Source organism: Dermacentor albipictus, chromosome 9 (genome assembly GCF_038994185.2).
Source record: "Dermacentor albipictus isolate Rhodes 1998 colony chromosome 9, USDA_Dalb.pri_finalv2, whole genome shotgun sequence".
NCBI lineage: Eukaryota > Metazoa > Arthropoda > Arachnida > Ixodida > Ixodidae > Dermacentor > Dermacentor albipictus.
Genome location: NC_091829.1, coordinates 83,950,812 through 83,972,059, shown reverse-complemented (window position 1 = coordinate 83,972,059; position 21,248 = coordinate 83,950,812). Strand labels below are relative to the sequence as shown.

Genomic DNA, 21,248 nt, shown 5'->3' with positions numbered 1-21,248 from the left:
AATGAGTTGAAAATTTGATTAGTGACATGTGATTAATTGGGCAATTAGGCATTTCGATTTTCAGGTAATGAAATTTGCAGTTAAAATTGCTGCGCGACTGGCCGCTCGAGACACTTTGCATGTATTCGCGGGTTTCTTTCATGCTCTAAAAATTACTTTTATGTAGCACGTATTGAGCTTAAGAAAGCTGTATCGGGAGTTTTTCGTGTTTCTTTACAATTTTCTCCTTGACACTTTTAATCTAATGATAATATTTGAGGATTGCATTAATTAAATAAGACTAATTGTGCTAGCCGGAATGCAAAAAAAAAAGTACTCCGAGTATCTCCAACCGACGGCAAACAGCATTCCTTGGTTCTGTCCAGCTGCGTGGCATTTGCGTATCTTTAAATCTTGGTGTATGATAAATGGGACACCTTGTGTATGAAAGAGGGCGACAGAATCAAAATACTGGGTTAACTCCTGGCAATAAATCGTATTGTACGCAAGTGTACACAACTCTTCTGCATGCACGATTTTGTAAACCCCAAGAATTATACGCACGTGTAAAATGTCTGGCAGTTTCGCCGCTGGGTGGGCAGCTGGGCTATAGTTTTGATATCTGGAAAATAGCGTCGCCATGTTTCCGGTGACCAACGGAAAATTAAAGTACGCTTTGCACATCTGGCTGTATCTTTGAAACCTACGAATAATTAGATTACATGCGGAATTATGTCTAGAAGATATGTTTCTCTTCGTTGCATTTTCTTCATTTTATGGCGCTTTTTTGTATTCGGTCGCTTCATCGCTAAGGCCACTGGTGGCGCTGTCGCGGTTATCGCTTCGTCTGTCATTTTTGTTCGTCTGCTCCCGGCCTCGGTCTCTGAACACGTGTGTTCCTTTGACGCCTACGCTGCAATGCAAGATTTTGTTTCTGCATCGGCCCGTGGGTTCGACAAAATGCGGAAAACAGAAGAATAGGCCACAAGGCGTCCTATGCGGCTCTACGTTGGGTCATCACGGGTTGGTGCAGCAGGGGGACCACTTTTCTCCGCTTCCGAGGACATGAAAGGTAAGCACGGTTTTTATGCAGTCGTTAATGGCAGCGAATAGCCGCTAACCTTACTGAAACGGCTGAGAGACGAAAGGAGCAGTCTTCCGAACGCGCTGTACCATGTGTCGCAGCTAACGCTATATTGCCAAGCTGTTCAAAGAAAAAAAAAGAAAAGAAGCACCGGCCGTCCTCATTGTACAGTGGGAAGCACATTTACAGGCGGCGCCTGCGCATAAGAAAAAAACAAAGGGCGAAAGATGCGATTTTATATAAGACTTGGCTGTTCGGCTGTCAGAATGCTGATACCGAATACCATAGGCCTTATAACTCCATCTTGCACCTCGTTTACTTAATTTTTTTCGTTGAACAACTTGGCTAACGTTAGCTGGGAGGCCCATGTATACAGGGTGTCCCAACTATCATGTGCAAGGACTTAAAAAATGGCTGTGGCTTAGCTAAGGTTACGCCCAGGATGCGAAGCATACTAGCCTTTATTTTAACGCGACAGCGTTAAGCAGCTCGTGTCGCAGAAAAGCCGGTGTCGTCGGTGTCGGTGTCTGCGGCGTTGCACTTCATGAATAAATCGTTGTCGCGCCGAACGCTGCGTTGCTCGACGCTCTCCGCGTCCGATGCGGGGGGCGACGCCGCGAGCGACGGCGCGAGTTGGAGCCCCGTTTCTCCTCTGTTGTGACGTCACGGTGTCACGTGGTATTGAAGGCGACACCGCCGCGCCTGAGGAGCTGGGTTGAGCTCTCGTAATATGCTTCGCATAAAAAATATGCAAATACCACGTGGCTGGACAGGACCAAGGTAATGCTTGCCGTCGCTCGGAAATTGATTACTTCTAGCATTCCGCGTGATTACGTAATTGGCATTATTTAATCAACTTTTTAAATATTATAGAAGAAAAGTGTCAGTGAGAGTGAGTGAGTAAAGACTTTATTTGAAAACACGGTATTGACGGATGACCTTGTTGTTAGGCAGCCACGAGCCCCTGGGCCCGGGCGGCTTCTTCAGCTCTCTCGATGACCTTGGCCTGCAGGTCAGGGTCGGAGCTGAGCAACACGGTCTCCCACTGCTCAGTACTACTTATTTCGTCATTTGTGTGATTTTCGGCTGGGCACGAACACATAATATGGAATAGATCAATAAGAAAATTGTAGAGCGATCAACGTGAAAAACTCCCGAGACAGCTTTCTGCTGCTCGATGCGTGCTACATAAAAGTGAAAGAAGCGTGAAAGAAGTCCGAGCGTGAAAGAAGCCCGCGAATGCACACTAAGTGCCTCGAGCGCCCAGTTGCGCGGCACCCTTAGCGTCGACACTTGGCTGGCGCCTTTATTTTCCTTTTTTCTTTTTTTTTACATCAAAGCTGTTTACTTCTAGCCTAGGGTGGTTGCTTGGGCAAGTTGGTAATTCATGATCAAAAATAACGTACAGCGCGAAGGACAAGGACAGCGATGTATGTCGTCTATCGATGTCCTTGTCCTTCGCGCTGTACGTTATTTTTGATCACTTCTAGCCCCTGTACATGTCCCGCATGCATTCCCGGGTTTGGAGGGGGTAGGCAGGCTGCCCCGGCCGGCTTACGTCCGTGTCACGGCGCATGGACAGGAATGCGTGAGCCGAAGATAGTGCAATGCCAGGACGACCCGCGGCGGAGGGAAATCAGGCTTCAAGCACTTCGCCAGCTTCCGAAAATACGCTTAATATCTTGGGTCCAAACAAATAGAAGTTATGAGAACAAAGAAAAACTGCGCAAAAAAGAACAAGACAGAGAAAGAACCACACGACACAGGCGCAGGCGTCTTGTTCTTTTTTGCGCAGTTTTTCTTTGTTCTCATAATGTCATACCAACTAGCCCTTCACCGTACGCTTCTAGACTTCAAATAGAAGTGCCTAAATTTGGCGTTGTGTATATATTTATAAGAGAGAGTGCTCTTACCCCCGTATTGAGAAATGCATCTCAACTGGAAGCCCGCGCTTGACTTGATTTAAATGACGCCTGTCGTCAACGCACCAAAGGAAACGCAATGAACGTCTTGGGAACGTTCACACGAGGCGTTATTTATATCAAGTCAAGCATGGGCTTCAGGATGCATTTCTGAATACGGGGGTTAGTGTAGCAACTTGGCCTTCATGCGCTTTGTTTGTTTTAAATCCTGTTTGACGAATAACGAGAGGGGGGACGAGTGTGGCGACGGCGCCTGTGCACGTGGCCCGCACTTCTGTGGTTATGACGTCATGCGCGTCGGAGGTGTGCCGGCGCGGCTACAGCAGCGGTTGCGGCAGACGCAGCGGAGGCGGAGTGACCGCGGCGGCGCTTGTGTCGGCGTGGTGTGGTGCCGCATTAAAGAAAATGTATGATTTCATTACGTATGCAGCCCACGTGTGCAGTTTGAACTGCTTCGCTGGCACTCCGTCCCCATATAAATGTTGGGGCCCGACGAATATATTTTTTTTTCCAGCAGGGGCGTCTGCGTCAGCAGGCTGGCGTTTGGTGTGTTGCGGCACTACGTACCCGAGCACACGAGGGTTGGACCCTCGCGCGTCTAACCGTTCGCGGCTTCGGCGTGTAGGGCGTAAAAGGGATCCTGGGGTTTGAACCAATGCTGAGTGCTTGGACCTTTAAGGTCCCTCGGCGGAGGCATCGCACCCCTTTCGCCTGGCTTCACGCAGACAGCACCCCCAAACTGACCCCACCCGGGGGAAATCAGAGGTTGACTTTTCCCTGCCCTCCTTTCCAATATTCGTCTTTTTCTCTTACTTTGAATCTTTGTGTCCTGTCTTTATTTCCTTTTACTTTCAATTTCCTAGGCAGCAAGGGTTAACCTTGTGTGGTTAGCCAACCTTCGGTGCACCATACTTGGTTACAGCAGGGTCGTACAGCTGTCGTATGCAGGACCTGACTTTTCACGGTCCAGCAGCCTCCCTTCGTTGAGCTCCGTGTTGGGTGGCTGGCGCCGCTGCCGAATTTATCATGTGTATCCATGGCAACTTCCCCCTCCTCCACTTCCTTATCGCCCTCAGAAACGAGGGTGCACCGAAGGAGACTTTCAATTCTTTGGCCACCGAACACAGAACTTTCCCCGCTTTCACGTAATCTGCTCTGATAAACCTAAAAAGACGGTGAGAATGATCTCACCCTTCGTCCTCTCGAAATCTCTGACGGGAGTTATCTGTCCCGGTTGCATAGCATCGAAAATGGCAAGCGATGACCTGCTTCTGATGCTCCGCGGTCAGGAACTACATGAAAAACTGCCCAATCTGGTGTCCTTTGGTGGAGTTCCCGTAACAGTGACCCCACACCATACTATCACCCACGGCATTGTCTCCGATGCTAATTTGATGCAATTGTCTCAAGCTGAACTTCTAGAGGGTTTGAATGATCAGAATGTGATCAACGTTAAGTGAATTAAAATGAGACGTGATGGAAAAAGAAATAGATAACAAACACCTAATACTTACATTTGGCTCAAGCATCCTGGCCGACACTATGGAGGCAGGACATGTGGAGACCTGGGTCAGGCCGTATGTCCCTAATCCACCTGCGATGGTTCAAGTGCCAGCGATTCGGCCGCAGTTCACGGAACTTCCGAGGCCATCAGACATGTGCGAAATACGGTGCAAATGGAGACCTCCCTGAATCGTGTGGAAACAGGGGAGCACACCGCGTACTCGTGGTCGTGCCCATCCTGGAAAAAAAGTAACTGTGACAATAAAAGTAAAAGAAAATGTATCACCCAAGGCAGGTGGGTATACCCCCTACCTGCCCAAAGTCAGTGTTGGCGAAGTGGCGCGTCATGGGGCAGCGCCAAAACGGCGTCCGGCGAATGTCCGGCCCACACGGTGCGAGCCGGCGGTGACGCCCAACCGTCCCCCTCGGCCGCTACAGGTATTGTTACTCCGCCGTCCCAGAAGAAGGGGCTATCGACCTCCGCGAGCTGGTGGCTGCAAGGGTCGACCTCGTCCCCCGAGACAAGGCCTTCACGTCAAACACAGCGCGCGCAAGAGCAGGTGCCCAGCGCTCCGCAAGAGGCGATGGACACGACTCCCAGCCAAACGGCGCAGCTGTAGCGCCTATGGAGCGGCGAGAATCTCTCGACCGCTCAAAAAATAAAAAGGCCTCTGTAAACTAATTTTCTTGGTGGTGGTTATAAACTTTATTGAAAGGGGGAAGGGTAAATAGGGACGTGGCTGAGGGTTAGGGCTCAAGTAAGGCCCTGGGCCTGCTTGGCCTTTTCCGCCCAGTCCACCAGTTCAAGTTGTCGGTCGACGTCCCCGGAACTGAGCCAGGCTGTCCAGTCAGTCTCGCTGCTGACGGGGGGATGAGAGAATGGGAGCGAGGTGCATTCCCACATTATGTGTGCGAGTGTTCCTGTTTCCGAACAGAGCCTACATTTGTCGCTTTCCCTGCCCCCTGTGATTTTGTTGATGTATTTTGGGTGTGGGTATGTATTTGTCTGAAGTCGCCGAAACGCGACCGCTTGCGTTTTGTCGAGTTGCTTGGCCGGTGGTGGGAGCGCGCGACGCCTCAAGCGATACCGATGGGCTATCTCATAATAAGTCTCGCAGGGTTCCTCGTGTCTCTCCTCCTCATTCACGCCGTCCGCATCCGCGGACGAGGCTCGGCGTGCGAGATCTCGAGCCAAACTGTGAGCCGACGCGTTGCCGGGCACAGCCGCGTGAGCGGGGGTCCACACGAGGGTTTTCAAGCCGCTTAGGGGGTGTCGTGTGAGGACATGGTACGCCTGTTTGCAAATTCTACCACGGACGAAATTGCCGATGGCCTGCTTGCTGTCGCTGATGATGGTATTCGCGTCCGCATGCATGGCCATGGCAATCGCGGTTTCCTCCGCTTCCACCACTCGGCCAGCCGTGATTGTTGTGTGTTCTATCAGTCCTCCGTTGTGATCAGCTACCACCGCAGTCATGAGGTCGCCGCGAGGGTGTCTGGCTGCGTCTGTGTAGACCACTCCATCTTGCAAGCCGTAGCATCGCCAAATGGCTTCACTACGGGCCTGCCGACGGCCCTGATGGAACTCGGGGTCCATGTTGCGGGGTAGAGGTGCGGCATAAATATGCCCCCTGACCTTTCGTGGAATCGTAATGTACTCTGTAACCTCGGGGATAGCCTCGAGATTGAGCTTCCGGAGGACGGTGCGGCCAACCGGGGTTAGCGAGAGACGACGGACTTGGGCTGTGTGGTGAGCGTCTAAGAGCTCCTCGATCGTGTTATGCATGCCTAAGGCCTCTAGCCTTGCGGTAGCCGCGTGGTCCGGAAGGCCCAAGGCTGCCTTTGTGCTTCGTCGGATCATGGTGTTTAATTTGGCTAAGTCCGTGGCTGCGAGTTTGACATATGGTGTCGAGTACATGGTTCTGCTGGTTATGTATGCCTGCACAAGTCGAAGCAGATCGCCCTCGCCCATGCCGTGGTGCCGATTAGCCACCCGGCGAATGAGCTGTAGTGTGTAGTTGGTCGCCCTCTGGAGTTTCTTTAACATGAGCCCGCAGCGCAGCGTGTTCTGAAAGTCTAGCCCCAATATTTTGATACTGGGGCGCTCCGGGATGGTAAGTTCTCCGACTTTAAGCTCAAGGAAGCGCCTTCTCCGTGGTAATCCCCTGGGACAGCTACTTCTGCCGGGCTTGATCAGGAGGTATTCGGATTTTTCCGGTGAGCACGTCAGGCCCCTTGACTCCGCATAAGCTTGTACGACGTCGATGTCGCGTTGCATGATCTCTTGAAGAGCTTGTGGATCATCCGCCGCTGCCCATAACGTCACGTCGTCAGCGTAGTGGCTGTGGTGAAGCCCAGGGGTAGAGCACAGCAGTTCCGGGAGCCCGCGCATCGCCGCGGGCTCCCGGAAAAAAGGGGAGATGACTGATCCCTGCGGCGTGCCTTGGCTCCCCAGCTCTATAAATTCAGTTTCATGTTCGCCGACTTTGATCCGGCCCTTCCGGTCGGTGAGAAAGTTTCGGACGTATTGGTACGCTCGGTTTCCGACACCCAGTTGGGTCAGGCCCTCGAGCACCGCTGCGTGGGCGACATTGTCGAAGGCCTTCTTCAGGTCGAGGCCCAGGAGGTACCGGAATCGGCGAGCGTCCGCCGGACTTCGGGTTGCATCACCTGCCTTTTTACCTGAAGGAGCACATCTTGGGAGGACAGGTGTGGCCTGAAACCAAACATAGAGTGGGGGAACTCGTCCCCATCTTCTACGTGTTCATTGAGACGGTCTAGGACCACGTGCTCCATCAGTTTGCCGACGCATGATGTCAGTGAAATCGGCCTGAGGTTGTCCGCATCGAGTGGTTTGCCTGGTTTTGGTATAAAGACGATCGTTGACGTCTTCCACTCTTCCGGGATGGCGCCCGTCTTCCAGCATTCGTTCATGAACACTGTGAGCTACTCCATTGCGGCCTCGTCCAGGTTGCGTAGGATCTTGTTGGTAACGCGGTCCGAACCCGGCGCCGAGTTCGTCCGCAGCTTGTAGGCGGCTGCCGACACCTCAGCCAACGTAATGTATTCGTCTATGTGCGCGTTCGGCCGGCCCTGGTAGGCCGCAGGTAACGGTGTCTTGAGTTGCGGGCCGATGTACTTGTCTCGCATCTCTGCCAGGAACGTCCCCGGGTCCTGAGCATGCCTGTGGATTAACTTGGCCATGTTTCTTCTGCCTTCGACCCTGGTGGTGTCCGGGTCCAGGAGGTGGCGTAGGAGGTGCCACGTCCGGGCTGCGCTGAGGCGTCCCCTCATGCGATCACATATTTGGTACCATTGCTGCCGGGTGACCTCGGTCGCGTGATCGGAGATCTCTGCGTCGAGTCGAGTGATTCTTTTTTTTAGGGCTTGGTTATCTTTCCCCTGCTGTTGCCAACGCCGGAGCATGCTCGATCTTGCCTGCCACATGTGGAGCAGCCTGCTGTCGACGTTGGTGGTTTCCGGGGCGTCTTCCGGGTCAAGATGTTCCGTATGCTCTTCCACGTCTGCCAGGAGTTGGCTCGTCCAGTATGAGATATTGTCGATGGATCCCTCATTGGCTCGCATTCTTCTGGACTCGCGGAATTTGTCCCAGTTTGTAACCGAGAAGCGATGCTTCCGCTGACGCTTGCCGCGTGCATAAATTTCCGTGTGAAGGATGCAGTGGTCGCTTCCCAGAGTTTCGCTGGTGTTCGTCCAGGCGTAGTCTTGCGAGTGGACGACGAACGTCAGGTCCGGGTTAGTGTTTACCTGACCTCGGCTGCCGATTCTGGTGCGGGTGGTAGTAACGTTGATTAGCGTGAGGCCCAGCTCTTGCGCGGCTTCTGCTAGATGTCTACCCTTGCGGGTGTCGCCCAGGTATCCCCACAGAGTATGACCGGCGTTGAAGTCCCCAACGATGAGCAGGGGGCAGTCGCGGCTGACTTTGAGGGCCGAGCGAAAAATCGCATCGAGCTTCGGGTCTGCATGTGGGGGGACGTATACGTTGAGGATGAATCGGCTGGGATCTGACGTGTGCGTTGGGATGATCTCCACGAAAACGTGGGGGATGCCCGAGGGGGGAGAAGTTTCGATGTCATGGATCGCCGTCACCTGTTCTCGGCGAACGAGCGTAGTGACTTTCTTGGAGTTGTTACGGCAATGGAAAGCCCGGTAAGAGGAGAGGCCGGCTTCCATGTTGACTTCTTGTAGCGCTATGATATCAGGTTTGTAGGATTCTTGTTGTGCCGTGTTATTAACATGCTGGTGAAGGTTGGCCTTCTTTTTGAATCCGCGGCAGTTCCACTGCCAAACGTGATAGGTGCTATTGGTTGTTACAGCCATGTTGATTGTTGAGGAGTGTGTGGACGGCCAGGTCCAGGCGGGAAGGGCGGAGGACCGCCGCTGCGCTGACGGGTGCCACCTGAGGAACGACCGCGGGGTGAGGGAGAGTCTGCTCCGGCTGTACGGGTGCTAATTTTGGGATGTATTGTGCGATTTGTGCAACCTGTGCGGCTAGCGTGTTGTGGTTCTGCTCGAGTGCCGTCATGCGGTTCTCTAACTGCTGGAAGCGTTCAAAAATCGCAGGAAGGATGGCGTCTATGGCCGCCTTGACCGCGCGTTCAACGTGTTGCTCTACGCGTTTCATTAGGTCTGCGTCCTCAATTAGGGCTGTAGTGGGAGTCCTGTGAATGAGGCTGGCTTTTCGTTTGTTCGGTGGACCCTGGGAGTCCATATCGGACTCTTCACTTTCGGTAGTTGTTGGTATGCTAATAGGCACCGAAGTCGGTGAGGGAACTGATAGGGCGCTAGTTGCCGTGCTAGGGTGTCGGTCCCTGTCCATTGGTTGTGGGAAGCAACCCCTCTCGTAGGCGCGGATCTTTGTATCCTGTTGTGCGATCTTTGTCTGCATGGTTTGGATGGTTTGTTGTAGACTTAACTGTGTCAAGTGTAACTATTTCGGGATGCACCTCGCTCCCCTTCCCTGCCACTATGCTGGCCCAGTTTCTTTGGGACGTCACCTGTGATTGGGCTCCTTGTTGGTTTCGTTGCTGATACTGCTGTTGGCCCCGGCCTCCACGGTTGGCTTGTCCCCCCGGCTGCTGCCTCGGGGCGCTCCTCGATCTCGACCGGCCGCAGCGGCTCCAGCTCCGACCTCGGCTCCGGCTCCGACCCCGGCTGGTTGACCGACGTCTTCCGGCCGTGGCGCCGCCGTCACCGGTCGACTCCCCGTCCGCGAAGGAGACTGACGACGAGCGCCTCTCCCTAGACCGGTTGCGGTGGTCGCCGCCCCGTGGCTGCGGTGAGTGAAGCTGCTCTTCCCGCTCTCGAGCCTGCCGATCGCGGCGCTGGCGTCGGCGCTGGCGGATGATGAAAGGGGTCTCAAACTTCTTCCGGCACTCCCGGCTTCCCGTGACGTGGCTCTTGCCGCACAATAGGCAATGTGGCGTGCACTCGTGCCCGTCGGTCGTGTCGGGTGCTCCGCATTCTCTGCACTTCTTGGTCGTGCCTCGATTCGGACAGACGTCTTCTCGATGCCCGGTCTGGTAGCGAATCAAGCAGGCTTGTACTCTGCGCCGGAATAAATTGCATCGGTGCCATGCCCCGCCGGGGGCATGGCACCGGCGGGGCATGGGGAAATTTTCTTAAACACACATCACAAAACTCTTTTTAATATGGGTGCTCAAATAGTTCATTGGAACGTCAGAGGCCTCCTCCACATTCTCGGTGACGTTAAAGAACTCCTCCGCCAACTTAGTCCCAAGGTACTACCTCAAACGCACACAACTTTTCTTCCACAATATGCTGGTTTTCGTAAAGACCGGGACAATGTACTCGCATCATCTGGCGGTATGGCTATTATAGTCGATATATATGTGTAGCTGCATGCCACACACAAGCGCGCGCGCACACACACACACACACACACACACACACACACACACACACACACACACACACACACACACACACACACACACGCACACGCACACGCACGCACACACACACACACACACACACACACACACACACACACACACACACACACACACACACACACACACAAAGAAAGCTTCGTACGTTCCTAGAGGCAGTTGCTGTTTCAAGCGGTGCTTTTTAATAAGCTAGTTACTATCCGCTCCATATGCATCCCTCCCAACTCTCAACTTCATAAAACCGAGTTTCAAAATTACATCGGTGAACTATCGGAGCCATATATATTGTCGGAAATCTAAACACGCGTGACACTTTGTGGGGATACTCCCGCTACGATGGAAGAGGGGGGTTAATATACAACTCTCTATTCATCTGGTGTATGCTTGCTCAATAAGAAGGAGCCGACGTACTATAGCGTTGTCCACGACACCTACTACTCGATCGTCTTAAGCATAGTATCAAGCCATGTCCTGCCGTACCTCGAGTGGAGTGTTAAGAACCCTTGCGGAAGTGACCACTTCCCGATAGCTCTAAACGTCTCAACACAGGATGAGTGCTCCCCACATCTTCCTCGATGGAAGGTTGACTCGGCGAACTGCGAATTATTCCGAGAACGTACACGTTTAGACAGGGAGGACATTGCTGGTCTTAATCTATAGGCAATGCTGTGGCTGACTTGACAGGTTAACATAATAGACGCTGCCACATAATGCATCCAACAAACGAATGGACTATCTAACTCCGCATCCCATGGTGGAATGATGAATGTCAAAAGGCAAGAAAAAAAAAAGCCTGGGGACTGCTACGTGGCTGCCCAACTGCCGAAAACCTCATTAATTTTAAACAAGCAAAGTCGCAGGGCATAAGAACAGTTCGACGAGCTAAGATAGATAGTTGGGAGAAGCATATATCCAGTATTAATTCATACACTGTTGAGCTAAATGTCTGGAACCGGGTAAACAAACTAAAAGGCCGACGGTCTCAACCTCTACCCCTAGTAAGTACCGAGGGAGACGGCCTGGAAAATCAGCCAGGTTTTCCAGGTGAGCACTTTGAACAGATCTCGAGTGCATCGCACTACACACTTTCTTGCGGTCCAAAGAACACGCAGAACGACCGCACCTTGAACGCAAATGTGGAATAAACAAAGCGTACAATCGCTCGTTCAGCTTAGCTGAACTTCAGGCATCTCTCAACTGTTGCAAAGACTCGGCGTCAGGTAGTGATCGCGTCATTCATGAAATGTTCAAACATGTACAATCAGAAACTATAAAAAACACTTCTATCTGTTCACTGCTATGTGGGCAGTTGGATACATTCCATCTGCTTGAACACAAGCTATTGTTATCCCCATACTTAACCCTTTACTGCACCTTGTTGCATTTACGCAACATTCCGATGAACGGCGTTAAGAACAGAAGCAAAGTCCGTTTGGAGCTGCCTGTACACGTTGTTACATTTCTGCAACATTCGTCTAAAAAACGCGCTGCCTTGTGCTGCCATTTGCGCCCATCCTTGGCATCTTCTACCAAAACAAACGTGGAAGAGGCTGCGCGCGCCCGCAAGCAGTGATACAGGTACATTTTCCCAATTGTAGATGTATTTCTCCATAAGACAAAGAGCAAAAACATTCTTACTCTAAGCTCCACATCCTCCTGACACTGTAGATTCAAAAGAACGTTGTTATCTCGGAATAGTTTGTTCCTGGCGAAGGAACGTTGCTATGTTGCGCAAATTCAACAACGTGTACATGGTTTATTTCCTTCGGAAAAGTGAAATGGCTTCCAAACGCTTTTATGGCCGAGCAATTCCTCCTGATAGTGAAGGCAGCGACTTTTCGTGGAGTGACGACAACCACGAGTGCAAGTCCGTTTCGATTCGATATGTGTGCAAGATGTTTTCTGGTTGAATTTCTTTTTTTCAAAAGAATGCAGTGCATCCTCACGCTGCCGTGTCGCGTCGTCCCGGGCACAGTTCTGTATTCTAAATTTTGACAATAACGCGGAAACCACGGCATTGTTTCCTGGCTGCACGGAGATCTGCGTGACATACTGCACGAAGTGTGGAAACCACCTGTGCTGCACAAACAAAAGAAATTGCTTCTTTTTGTTCTACACTAAAACATAAGTGCACCGATGATCTTCACGTGCAAATAAACATCTGAGTATGAATCGTACTAATTCCTATCTTTCATCTTCAACTTCTTTATTTGCACGTTGTTGCAAATATGCAACATACCGTTCTTCTGCAAATTCAAACCACTGAAATTTACTCAAGTTAGTTTCGATGGGAGTACAGCTACTGTTATGCTTTCCTACAACTCCATGAATAATATTTTGAGGAAACAAAAACTTGTGCAGTAAAGGGTTAAACAAGAAAAGGACCCGTCTCTAGCCAACAGTTGCAGACCAATAGCTCTAACAAGCTGTCTGTGCAAGCTCCACGAAAAAATGATAAACCGGCGTCTAATCTGTTTCTATGAAAATAATAGAATACTAGACCCCTTCCAGTGTGGTTTCCGAGAAGGTTTCCGACGACAGGCCACCTCGTTCGCATTGAGGCCAACATCGGCGATGCCTTTATACATAAACAGTTCCTTCTTTCGCTTTTTCTCAACCTGGAGAAGGCATACGATACGACATGGCGTTTCCGCATTATTCGCGGTCTTTCCGCAATGAGTGTCCGTGGCAACATGCTGAACACAGTCGAAAGCTATCCCTCTGATCGCACTCCGCAGGGGCGTCTGCGTGAGCAGGCGTTTGGTGTGCTGCGAAACCACGTACTCGAGCACACGAGGGTTGGACCCTCCCGCGCGTAGCTGTGCGCGGCTTAGCCGTGTACGAGCAAAGGGGGATGCTGGGGGTTGAGTTGACGCCGGGTGTTTGGACCTTTAAGGCCCCCCGGCGGAGGCAACACACCTCTTTCGCGTTGGCTTCACGTAGACCACTCCCGGACTGACCCACCCGGAGGAAATCGGTAGTTGCCTTTTCCTGTCTTTCTCTCTCCCGCCAACCTTAGTATTTTTCTCTCACTTTCCATATCTCCTGTCTTCGTTTTGCTTCCAATTTTCCGGGCAACAAGGGTTAACCCGGTGTAGTTTATCCAGCCTATGGTCTATTAGGTTATAGTAGCCATGTACAGCTGGCGTCTACGTTTCCTTCGGGTCTCGTAGCGTCCCCTTGTAGGTTTCGGCGGTGAGTGGCTGGCATAGCCGCCGAAATTAAGCAAATATTTATGAATTTATCGTCCTTCCGCCGTCTGCCTGATCGCCCTCTTACCAAAAGGGGACGCATCGATGAAATGCTGCACCTTTTTGGCCAACACAAAAAAAAAACAAAAAAAACCTTCCCGCGACTTCACGTCATGCATAGCGCACCAGAATGATTTCTCCCTTAAATATTGCCAAATGTCTAACTGATGCACTAGGTCCCGGCTGCAAGGTAACGAAAATGACCAGCGGCGATTTATGGGAGAACCTCCTCCTCGAGGTTCTCGATCAGAACTAGCATGGATAACTCGTCATTCTCGTAACACTCGGTGATGTACAAACCACAGTTACCCCACACCGATCGATGAACACATCCAAAGGAGTAATTTCTTACGGAAATCTTTTGAATTTGGCCGTTATGAATCTCCTGCCAATTCACAAACCACAGAAAAAGAAATATTTTGAAATTTCATAACCAAAAATTAGGTATTACTGTAAAAACCCAAAATATTCTCTCCTTTGGGGCGTCTACATTTGCGTTTATGCCACAGGAACGTGTGAACGACTATCTGCGAATCCCTTAGTAACACAGGAATAGCTAGCTGGTTAATTTACGGATTTAATAATTGGTATTCCAGCAAATTGCAAAACAATATTGAATTCAATTTATTACCTTCAAATTTGCTACGCTTTCCCCTGAAAGGAAAAAAAAAGTATCGCTAGAATTAGTTGGTGCCCATACGAGCTCTGCTACGACGCACAAGCCTCTGGCCACATAAGCGATGCATGGAAGTCCCAGTATGTGGCAAAGATATTTCCCCAGAAGAGTTAACCGCCGAGATGGGCTGGTGTACCACCCGTTCCCGTCACCCCGACGAGAAACGGGGCCGAAAATTATCCCCAGAAGAACCACCTAAGACGCAAGACTCTCGCTCTCGCTGTAGACCCAGGCAGCAAGTTAAGACTCGGGTTCTCAAGGCCGGGCGCATGCTCCCACTACCAGCAAATGAGATCAAGATCATCGTCAGACCCAAAGGAGCACTCAATATTTCCAAGGTCGGCAGCCCTGCAGTGATTGCAGCTATTCTTCAAGCAATGCAACTTAGCTCAGAAGACAGTCAAAACGATACAATCTGCTCGAACAACCAGCAAAACATGGTGATCGCACGCCCAGCCCGATAAATGCGGACCGGTACGTGAAAATCAAGTCCATCGAAGTCAGCGGGGTAACCCACGAGGTCAGCGGTGTACGAAGCCGCCCCAGATAATACTACCAAAGGAGTCATCAGTGGCGTCCCTCTCACCGATAACGCCAGACAAGTCGACGCTGACATCATAAATGATCGTAGTCCCCTAGCCCTGGCCGCCAAGCGAATTGGTTCTACCACGACCATCGTCATTGCCTTCGATATACCTGACGTACCATACATGGTTCGGTATGGCGCAACACTAATCCCATGCTCTCTGTACCGCAAGCAGATCGATATCTGTTACCACTGCGGCCGTCTCGGGCACCGCATGGACGTTTGCCCGTTCCATAACAACAAGGTCTGCCGGGGCTGCAGAGCTCACAACCCAGATCAAGATCATCAGTGTACACCCAAGTGCACGTTTTGTGGTGGACCCCACCCCACAGCGGACAAAGCTTGTACTGCCAGATACAAAACACCGTACGTTATACGAAGACACCTTGGAGAACGCCGAGCAGCACAGCAATCAGCCCTTCAATCAGAAGATTTCCCGTCCACGGAGACCAAGCACCGGTCCCGGTCACACTCACTCTCCAGAGCGAGGGTGTGCCGTTCCAGATCAAGATCCACGTTGACTCCAGGAGCCAGACATACCTCAGAAAAGGTGAGCTTCGCAGAGACCTTGGCGGGCGTCTCCTGAGAAGGTCACGTAACATCCCCCCAACTGCCTAAACCCAGCACAGACAACGCAGATATCGAACACTTCAAGAAGGAAAACGCAGTTATGCGTGATTTAATCCAAAAGCTTACCCAGGAAGTTCACAGCCTCAAACAAGCCAAAACCCAACCCACAGCCAAAACCCCAGAACCCTCTAGCAACAGCCAACCCGAAGAACGCTCAAGACCAGCCTCAAAAAAGCGAACCCTCCAAGAAAAAGCTCAGGGCCAAGTACGCTCCCAAGTCAAGGACATGCTCGTAAAACTCCAAAGCACGGTAGAAACATTACGCAATGCACTAATCGCGCTTATGCACAGAGTCACCGCCTTGGAAGCTAATATTCAAACCCTTTTCCCACAAACTGCTTCCACCGCTCAAGCCGTAGCCATGGACACAACAGGAACCGTCGCCACCACCCTGCCACTTGTGGCATCTCCTATCCTTCACCATGGCCCACACTGGAACTGCCGCGGCTACCTCCACAAACAACCCGTTCTTCGTCAACGTTTCCGTACTACTTCATCTCAACCCGACGTAATCTTACTCCAGGAAACAAACGACACTCCGGTCAACCTTCCCTGATATCAACCTTTCACCACGAACAACGCTCCACACGGAGTCTGCACATTCGTTCGAAAAAGAATTACCGCAATCGAACACGATCTCCACGATCGGCGCATCGAACACCTCTTTATGAGCTCATCGCGCACAGAAATCGAAAGGAAGGAATCTCTATCCTCAACATCTACAATACTCCATCTCAACGCCATAGCCGATTTCTAACCCTCTTCAAAAAGGCCCTGAACATTGCAGGCAGCAGCCACCTCATCATGGGAGGCGACTTCAATCTCCCGCGCACATGATGAGGTTACAGGCACAGCTCTATTGCAGGTCGTAACTTATGGCAAGACTCCCATGATCACGGGCTTACACTCATTACTGACCCAGCTTTTCCCACTCGCCTCGGCACTTCCACAGAACGAGACATGACACCAGCCTTCACTTTCACCAAAAACGCAAACACCCATTGGCGTAACATCCAACACGACCTCGGGAGTGATAATTCTATCATCGAAATTACTCTCCCTCACCTAACAGCTGTTGCGATAAGAACAAGGGACTTTGATTAGACGGACTGTGATGCGTTCCGTAAACGCCGTGTAACAGCAACAACGGACACCCCCGTTACCGACATAGAGTCATGGTCATACGATCTACAGTCTGATACAAAATCGGCCACCCGCACTCTCACAACAGATGCCCCGACTGAGCGCATGGACAGCAGACTCGCCCACCTTATCGAGGCCAAAACATTCATCCTCTCTAGATGGAATGGACAACGGCTCAATAGAAGAGACGCAATGTCGCACTTGTCAACAAGGAAATTGAAGCACACTGCCTCCTTCTAAGTCAACAGCAATGGACAGAGCTCTGTAACTCTCTAGACGGGCAACTCCACCACCCCCGCTCGTGGAAAATCCTCAAACATTTGCTTGATAGCACCACCACTCGCTCATACCAACAAGATCGCCTCACCAAGCTTTTATTCACAGAAAGGAAGACGCATGGCCAGGACCATGTTAAGAATACCTTATGTCAAAAGTACATGCCATCTGGGCCCACTCAACCTCACGGGCTATACACGGGGACCTCCAACCCTGCACTTGATGAAGATTTCAGCGTGGCAGAGATTCATGCTGCCCTGCACAACCTGAACAGCCGTTCGGTGCCAGGCACAGATGATGTTACGAATAAAACACTAAGAAATCTAGATAACCCCTCGGTGAAACAACTAATCGAATGCATTAACTACTACTGGCGCCAAGGATCCATTCCTCCGACATAGAAAACGGCCAAAGTAATTATCATCCTCAAACCCGGTAAGCCATCTAGCCTCGCCAGTCTCCGGCCCATCTCGCTAACTTCATGTGTAAGCAAGGTCATGGAGCACGCACTCTTAACCCGTGTAGACAATCGCCTCGAAGACACATCTGTTTACCGCCGCTCGATAATTGGCTTTTGACAGCATCTTTCCACCCTAGACGCTATGCTCCAACTTCAGCATCAAATCCTAGATGGCAAATCCCGTCACACGAAGGCGATCTTGGGCCTCGACCTCGAGCGTGCCTTCGATAACATCAGGCACTCCACCATCCTCGAACATATCTCCTTGCTCAACCTTGGAGAACGCACTTACAACTACGTAAGAGACTTTCTATCCAATCGGAAAGCCTTCCTCTCGGTCGGATACATTCGATCGGAGGAACTCTCCCTCGGCAGCACGGGCACACCGTAAGGCTCCGTCATGTCCCCAATACTGTTTAATCGGGTTATGCTCGGATTAGAGCAAGAACTACAAAAACTCGACGGCATTGAAAACACCATATACGCCGATGACATTACAATCTGGGCTGCAAAGGGCAGTGACGGCCAAATCGAAACTGCCCTACAAGACGCCATTGACGTCGTAGAAAATTGTCTTCAAGACACGGGACTCCGCTGTTCCCCTGAAAAATCGGAGCTTTTCCTATACCGCCCCACACTCTGTGGACGCCCCCCACGGCGCTCCACGAATAAACCCCAACACGAGGAAATCAAACTCCACCTGAGGGATGGCAGACCCATATTCGTGGTCCCTAGCATCCGCGTTCTTGGTATGACCATAGAGACCAACGGAGCCAACCCTACGGCTATCTCCAAGATCCTTCGACAGACCGCTAATACACTCAGACTGCTGAAACGAGTGGCCAGCCGACTAGGGGGTATGAAGGAAGAAAGCCTCATCCGCCTTGTCCAATCTTTTGTCATCTATTACATTACTTACGTTTCGCCGTTTCTCAAGTGGTACAAAGCTGAAAAGCCTAAACTGGACATCATTATCAGAGGCGCCTATACGCAGGCCTTAGGACTACCCAACCACACCAGCACGGAACTTCTACTACAATTAGATATCCACAACACGCTAGACGAGTTAATCGAAGCGCAACGTCGATACCAACTGGAGCGGCTTACTCTAACGGAAACGGGCCGCAGAATTCTAACCAAGCTTGATATCACCTACCACCGTCAACATGGAGACAAACACCCAATGCCACGCGACATTCAGCAATGGATACACGCCGACCCTATTCCCCAAAACATGTACCCAGACTACAACAAAGAACGCAGGAAGGCCCGAGCTACCTCCCTCACCAAAGCTTAGGCCAACACCGCGGGCGTCACTTTCGTCGACGCAGCTGAATACCAAGATGGACGTCGTTTGCGGCGGTTACCACAGCAGGCGGCTTGCTCCACCATATTGCCAGCATCGTTACCAGAAATGCCGAGACGGCCGAGGAAGTGGCCATCGCCGTGGCCACTATTGAACCCGCCTATCACACCATACTGAGCGATTCTCGCGCATCAGTCAGCAACTACATCAAGGGTCGTATTTCTCAACAATCACTCCGTATCTTAAAACAAGCCCCGAATTCGCCTGAAAATCGAATCACCGTCGTCTGGATCCCAGCGCACGCCGGCGATGTCCACCCGCACCTCACCAACCTCAAGGAGGTTACTTATTCCGTAACTCGAGGACTAGTCAACCGTGCCGGAGACGGTGCAGGTACACCCGCAGGACGCGACCGTCTTACAAGATACAACGACCTTGTGAAGTCATTTTACCTCGAAAGAAGAACTTTCCCCATCCCTCACCGCAAGTTAGAGAGAGCGCAGGCAACCACCCTTCGCCTATTACCGACCAATGCATACCCCTCCCTCCCACGCTATCACATCATACACCCCGACATCTACCCAAGCCACAAGTGTAAGATCTGTAAAACTCAATCAGCAACACTCCCTCCCCCCCCACATGCTATGGGTGTAAACATCAATACCCAGACCTTAATCCCATGACCGTCTCGTCGAGATGGCACGCCGCCCTGCGCAGCTCCCATCTCGACGACCAACTCTGGGTTACCCAGCAGGCCTACGAAGCAGCGAAGAGGCAAGATCTCGACGTCCCATCGTGGGAGGCCTATGTCCAGCCGACTACGCTGCTGGTTCTCATTAAAGCTCTCTCTCTCTCTCTCTCACTCGAGAAAGCCCTTTATTTTCGATTGTGGGCTCGCTACTTGCAAGTAGCGCAACTGCAAGACGCCCGCCATCTCGTATGGCCAGTAGAGCAAGTAGCAACTACGAAGAATGTAGGCGAAAACATAATTACACAACATGCCAACTATATATATAGTGCGACCGACGAAATGTTTTCGGTGGACATTTGAGCGTCAACGCCTCGCTACTCTAAGATGTACAGTGAGTACCACGATTCGAACTTGCGCGCTCTGAGCTCGGCTGACTGTTTATCTCTACTGCAGAGGACAGGCAACGTAAGTGCCACAAACACCCCCGTCACCCGAGAGTGCTTTGCCCAGAGTAATCGCGCATGAGCGCGTAGCGGTCAAGGTGGCCACCGCACTGGTCGGCGTAGTTGTTCACGTCCGAGTCGAGGAGGAGGACACATGGTGCGGAGGGTCGCCTGGTGCCGAAGACAACTGCGTCGCGTTGATGTCCGTGAAGTCGAGGCGCTTGCGGAGAGTGCCGACGTCGTTGATCAGGAACACGTAGCGTCCGAGTGCCCCGTCGGCACGAGTAAGCGATGGAGGCACGAAGAACCGCCTAACGCGAGCTCGCTGATGCCGGGTCTGTTGCAGTGCGGGTACAAGGGCTCACGTCTCAAAGTGGCCGCGTTGTATCGGAGAAGGACATCTCGGTGGAGGCCCACTTTTATCCAGAAGGGCATCCAGAAGCTGTCGGTGAGGCACAGCTGGGACCTCCGGAGTTTCGACCCAGTAGAGGGCTCGCAAACCGCCGGTACGCATCGTGCATGCTGGCGGTGCCGGATGGCAGAAGTCGCCGACGTTTGCCGCTCTGCGTTGCCAGAAAGAAGTGGTCGACGACGATGGCCGTTTCTCGAGCGACGAACTGGTTGGCCGCGTTCAGTTCGAGCATCACGGTCACCAGGGCAACGCCGAACGGCCTCCTTGCATTCAACGTTCCGCGAAGACTGCGCAGAAGTCTGTTCGGCACGCCGACGTCGTCGGACCCCTGGCAACCGGCGCGAGCCTCGACCCCGTGCAGGGTGATGCCGTCGAGGGTGAACCCGTCCAGGGAATCGACGAGGTTGTTCATTAGCCGGCCCATCGTGGCGCGGTCCCGGCCCAGCGTCGAGAAGTGGGGCGCGTCCTCGGGGTATCCGCCCAGCGCCAGCAGGATATTGACGGCGGTGATGTTTAGCGCGTCGGCTATTGCCTTCAGCCGTCGCAAGCCGTAGTGCTCGTCGAAATCAGGTCGCCGGCTCATCAGATTCTCGTGTTCGATGCCCGCCGACCAGTAGACGACGTACGGGCACAAGGCGAAGCGCAGGGCGGCGAACACGTAGTTCCACCGAGTTCCGTTTCCGAGACCGTCGTAGACGCGCGTGTTGTTGAAGAGGCAAAATACGGGCCTCGAGCTTTCGTTTGACGGCCCGAACGAGTACGGGGCGCTTACATTGAGAAGTGGCGGCAGCGGCGACAGCGTTACAGGCGCGAAGCACTGGGAAGGGACGTTCCGCCAGGCGACCGTAGTCGAAGGGAACGGCGACGACACAGGGAGCGGCGGGGGTGAAGCAAGCGTGGTCCAATTGGCGTGGACCACGAAGGGAACCACGACGAGCCACGCGGACAGCACC

General features: G+C 52.1%; 1 protein-coding gene across 2 annotated transcripts in view; it reads left to right on the top strand.

Annotated features, from left to right (window-relative positions):
* Positions 1 to 852: 852 nt before the first annotated feature.
* Positions 853 to 21,248, top strand: part of LOC135919837 (multiple PDZ domain protein-like) — a 532,904-nt gene continuing 512,508 nt past the window's right edge. The window contains exon 1 of one of the 2 annotated variants that reach the window (XM_065453790.2): positions 853 to 1,051. In XM_065453790.2, coding sequence (XP_065309862.1) covers positions 976 to 1,051 — 76 coding nt within the window. In that variant the 5' untranslated portion in view covers positions 853 to 975. The remainder of the gene's footprint in view (positions 1,052 to 21,248) is intronic. The other variant, XM_065453786.1, reaches the window with a different exon arrangement.